The sequence below is a fragment of the Myotis davidii genome, unplaced genomic scaffold (genome assembly GCF_000327345.1).
Source record: "Myotis davidii unplaced genomic scaffold, ASM32734v1 scaffold330, whole genome shotgun sequence".
NCBI lineage: Eukaryota > Metazoa > Chordata > Mammalia > Chiroptera > Vespertilionidae > Myotis > Myotis davidii.
This window is the reverse complement of record NW_006283770.1, coordinates 3,019,637-3,025,330: the sequence shown is the minus strand read 5'-3', so window position 1 is coordinate 3,025,330 and position 5,694 is coordinate 3,019,637. Positions and strand designations below refer to the sequence as shown.

The 5,694-nt window shown below is 34.7% G+C and overlaps 1 protein-coding gene across 1 annotated transcript in view; it reads left to right on the top strand.

The window, feature by feature from the left end:
- The window catches only part of METTL15 (methyltransferase like 15), a 174,906-nt gene extending 170,975 nt beyond the window's left edge, over positions 1-3,931 (top strand). Inside the window, exon 7 of the mRNA XM_006753944.2 lies at positions 2,510-3,931. Coding sequence (XP_006754007.1) covers positions 2,510-2,955 — 446 coding nt within the window. The 3' untranslated portion in view covers positions 2,956-3,931. The remainder of the gene's footprint in view (positions 1-2,509) is intronic.
- Positions 3,932-5,694: the final 1,763 nt, after the last annotated feature.

The window sequence follows — 5,694 nt, the reverse complement described above, 5'->3', positions numbered from 1 at the left end:
GAAAGAGTGAACTCAGAACACTGATGTGGTTAAAGTTACACGCCAGGTTCTCTGCTCCCGGGTACATTATTTCTTCCCTTCTTTGATCCAGTTCCCTGAGAAGATTAATCATATGTGTGTTAGTGTACTTGGGATGTGTTCACTATAGATGACTAGAATGTGAACGAAGGTTCCAGCCTTGTGTAATTCTTACAGTGAAGAAGCACACTAAAGATGCTCAAGTTCCAGGATTGCAGTCATGTTTTCAGATCTTCATTCATAGGAAATCTGGACTGGAAAGATTTCTCTGTGGCATAGTATTCTCTAAGAATGGGCTCCTAAATCAAATAAAAACTCCTGTATAAATTCATTGAACATTATACTTTAATATCACCTGTATGCCAATGGGGGTAAGTCTAAGGAAAATTATATTTATTGATTTTTTTTAAATCAATATTTTATGTTTATCTTGAAAACTAGATTCAGTGTCACTGATCTGCATGTCTTAAAATATTATATAAACTAGAGGCCCGGTGCACAAAATTCATGCATGAGGGGGGATGTTCCTCAACCCAGCCTGCACACTCTCCAATCTGGGACCACTCAGGGAACATCCCTCTCACAGTCTGGGACTGCTGGCTCCTAACTGCTTGCCTCCCTGCCTGCCTGCCTGATTGCCCCTAACCACTCCCCTGCTTGCCTAATTGATGCCTAACTGCTCCCCTGCTCGCCCAATCACCTCCAACTGCCCTCCCCTGCTGGCCTGATAGCCCCCAACTGCCCTGCCCTGCCAGCCTGATCACCCACAACTGCCCTCCCCTACCAGCCATCTTGTGACTGCCATCTCATGGTGGCCGTCTTGTGACAGCATCACACGAGGGCATTGCATGATGCCACCTAGGCTTTTATTATATAGGATAGTATCATATATGTTACTTTTATTTTGCTTCTTTTACATATTCTCAATACAAATTCATTATCAGATATATGACTTGCAAATTGTTCCCCATTTCTTTGGACTGTCTTTTTACTTTCTTGATGATATCCTTTGAAGGACAAAGGATTTTAATTTTGATGAAGTCTACTGTATCTATTTTTTCTTTGTTGCTTATGAGTTTGGTACATTTAAAATAAGAATATTTACCAAATTCTAAGTCATGAAGATTTATCTCTGTGTTTTCACTTAAGAGTTTTATAGTTATTGCTCTCACATGTAAATCTTTGATCTATTTTGAGTTAATTTTTGTGTATAATTTAAGGCTACAACTTCATTCTTTTTATGTAGCTATCTGGTTGTCCCAGTACCATTTGTCAAAAGACTATTCTTTGCCCTTTGAATGCTCTTGGCACTCTTGTCAAAAATTAGTTGATCATAATTATATAGTTTTATTTCTAAGCGTCCAATTAAATTTCATTGATCTCTATGTCTATTGCTGTGCTAGTATCAGACTATGTCAATTACTATTGTTTTGTAGTAAGTTTTGAAATCTGTGTGAGTCCTCCTACCATATGTATTTGAAATTATTGTCTATCCTTTTGCTAGTTATCTTCTCTTTGTCTCATTTTTATTTTCCTATTCTCGTTTGCCTACTTTTATGTTAACCAGTACTTTTGTGGAATATTTTTATTCTCTATTAGCTTATTAGCTTTCTTTGTATTATTTTTAGTGTCTGCTCTAGGGACCATAATGCAACTTTAATTTTAAGTAAAATATAAGATCCCTACAGTAGCATTGTTCCATTTACCTACTCTGATCCTTTGTGCTATTGCGATCATATACATTACTTATCTATATCTATATTAAAAACCTAAAAGTATTGTGTTATAATTTTACTTAATGAGTTCTGTCTTTTAAAGAAAATAAGAGAATATGTATGTATTTTACTTTCTGTATATCTAAGTTATCACTCAGTATGATTTTAGTTCAGCTTGAAGTATTTCTTTAGCATTTATTGAATGCAGACCTGTTAGCAACAAATTCTCTCATTTTTAATTATTTGAAAATGTCTTTGAACCTTTAATTTTGAAGAATAATTTTAGAATAGCCTTTTATTGGAAGACAGAATTTTTTCCCTTAACTATTTAAATATCATCCCAGTCTCTTGTAGCCTCTATTATCCTAACGAGAAATTAGCTGTTAATCATATTTTTTGTTCTCCTTTGTTTAATGTATTGTTTTTCTTTGTTGTAGTCAAGATTGTTCTCATTATCTTTTGCTTCTAGTAGGGTTTGATTATAATGTGCTTGGTGCAATTTCCTCTGTTTATTCTATTTTGGGGCATCATTGAACATCTTGTAGTTGAGAGCTCTTTTTCTGCTCCTATTTGACTCTAGTATATTTTATGATTTATGAAAGATCTTTTAAATTTTGTTAAAATGCTTAGAAATAAAATGGGGGAGTACTGATGAAATGCTACAATTTTCAAATGAAAATTAGTTCCTTAAGTATATATACAACCCAGCACATTTACAGTGGAAAATATTAATGTTACCTGTCCTCTTTTCTTATTTTCACAAAATCTGTTTATAGGTGCATTTCCTCCCTCTGCTATTTATGCACGAAAAGACTTGTTACAACGATCTACCCATATTGCTACCAAGACTTTCCAGGCTTTCCGCATATTTGTGAACAATGAACTCAATGAACTTTATGCAGGACTGAAGACAGCTCAGAAGTTTCTGAGACCTGGTGGTCGTCTTGTTGCCCTCTCCTTCCATTCACTAGAGGATCGCATTGTCAAACGATTCTTGCTTGGGATAAGCATGACAGAAAGATTTAATCTAAGTGTAAGACAGAAGGTGACACAAACATCACAATTGGGCTCAGGGCATGAAAACAAGGAAGAAGGCCCTCTAGCAAAGGCCCCTTTAATGTGGGAATTGATACACAAGAAGGTACTTACCCCAGAAGATCAGGATGTACAGGATAACCCCAGAGGGCGCTCAGCCAAGCTTAGAGCAGCTATCAAATTATGAGAAAGTCATAATCATTTGATCCTTGAAGTGTTCCCTCACAGTTTCTCACCTGAACAGGTTAACACAAGAAATTATGGGGATATACATTTATATAGGTATATGGTCATACGTGTGGACATTGAGAATTTTTAGCATTTTTTTCTCACAGAAAATGTAGGTAATATTAATATGGCACAGAAAGTTCAACGCAAGGAGCAGCAGTATCTCAAAACTGGACAAATGGGTTTATCTGGGCGTTATTCAGGAAAATGCATCTTACCAGTTATGGTTACATATTATAAATTGGTGATTCCAAGTTAATAAAATAGCAATATAATTACATGTACAAAAGATAAGAATTAAATACTTAAGTTTGCTTTAGACTGACCTTATCTACCTCTGTAATATGTAACTTTAGTTTCAGAGCTTGTTGATTGTTTTTATTCTATAGGCTTTATTCAAAACTGAACAATTCTTCATTGAAATCAGAAATAGAAAATCTTCTAGGGAATGATGTGCTCAAATTAGAAACTAACAAATGCACCTAGAAAAATGTAAGTTTCTTTTCTGCATGAAGTCATATTTACTAATGAGAGAGATTCCCAAAGGTAAGTTCCCATCCAAGTACCTGATTAACAAATAAAAGATCACACTCTTATATTCAACACTGTTTCATCTGTTTCATCAATTATTTTTAGACCTGTATACTATGGGAATTTTTTTCATTAATGTTAATGAATCTGACAGCCTTGGTTTGGACAATGTCCTTCCAAAACCCATGTCCTTCACAGAACCTCAGAATGTAACCTTATTTGAAAATATGGTCATTGCAAATGTAAATGGTTGGGACGATATTTACTGGAGCAGGGCAGGTCCTTTATCAAATGTGTCTTATGTCCTTGTAAGAAGCTGAGAAGAGTCAGAAGCAGAGGGGAAACCACATGAAGATGGAAGCAGAAATTGGAGTGATACATCTGCAAACCAAGGGAAGCCAAGGGCTGCTGGCAACCATCAGATCCTAGGAGAGAAGCATGAAATAGATTCTCCATCAGAGTCTTCAGGAGGAACCAGCTGTTCTAACACCTTGATTTCAGACTTCCAGCCTCCAGAACAGTCAGAAAATAAATTTCTGCTATTGTAAGCCACCCAATTTGTGGTAATTTGTTACAGCGGCCCTAGGAAACTAAAACTCTGACAGCAAAAAATCTTGAATAAGTTGCATGACTAGAAGGCTTCTTCAATAAACACAAAATTGCTTTCAAAATGTTGTAGTAGTGTAAAAATACATTAGCTACTTTATGTAATTAGACTGTTTACCACAATCATTCTTGCTCACTTTTTGTCTCTAAAATAAAATATATGAATTTGGCTTGGGAGTTTGATTCTTTATCAAACTCAAGTGCATGGCAATCAACAGTTTTCACCTATTTCCCCACCTTGCTGTCCTTTGGCAACCATCAGCTTGTTCTCTGTACCTGTGGATCTGTTTGTTTTGTTTTGTTCCTTTGTTTTGTTTTTTAGTTTGTTTTAGACTTCACGTATAGGTAAAATCATACAGTATTTGTCTTTCTCTTATTTATTTCACTTTAGCAGAACCCTCTAGGACCATCAATTTTGTCACAAATAGTAAGATTTTACTCCTGTTTTTGCTGATTAATTTTCCATTGTATATATGTACCACCTCTTCTTTATCTATTCACTTATGAATACCTAAGCTGCTTTTATATCATTGCTATTTTCCATCATGCTGCAGTGACCTAAAGCTGCATATACCTTTTTGAATTCTTGTTTTTGTTTTCTTCAGATAAATATCCATAAAGAGTATTGCTGGGTCATATGGCAGCTCTATTTTTAATTTTTTGAGGAATCTCCATACTGTTCTCCATAGTGGCTGCACCAATTTACAACCCCACCAACAGTGAGTGAAGGTTCTACTTTCTTCATATCACTTGTTATTTGTTGATATTTTTATGATAACCTTTGTTAAAAGAGTGAGGTGATATTTCATTGTGACTTTAATTTGCATTTCTCTAATCTTTTATTTGTCGGTATCTTTTCTTATGTCTGTTGGCCATCTTCATGTCTTCTTTGGAGAAATGTCTATTTAGGTCCTCTGCCCACTTTTTAATATGAATGAGTTTTAGATGGTTAACTCTGGAGAATGTTTTTGGGGAATTCAAACAATACATATGGAAAATAAAAACTGTTGTTAGTATGAATATGCATTGCTTTTCTAATAAAATATAAAGAATATAAAACAAGCAATTGTTTGACATTTCTGAAGCTCTGTATCAACTGCTTCTACCAATCATTTTAATACAGCATTGATGTCATTGTGGAGCATATCAATTCTTAACAAGTTTTAGATCATTGCTTATTAAATGAAATTTAATAACTTCACACAATTTATAGTTGATATCCTTATTTTATATATTCTTTTTTATAATTGTATATGTTACTAAATAACCTTTTTGAAGTTTCTAGGGTTTTCTTTTTTGAGGTACTAGTCATACCTACATATATTTTATGTAATATGTGATATATGATTTGTGCTTAAGTTTATTTATGTTACAACCAATCCTATCTAATAAAAGACAAAAATGGTAATTGGCGTACGACCAATACCCTTTTCATTGGCTAATCAGGGCTATATGCAATTAACTGCCAACTAAGATTGGCAGTTAACTGCCAACAAGATGGGGGTTAATTTGCATATGTAGGCACAATGCAGGGAGGTGAAAGGGAAAGCAGGAAGAAGCC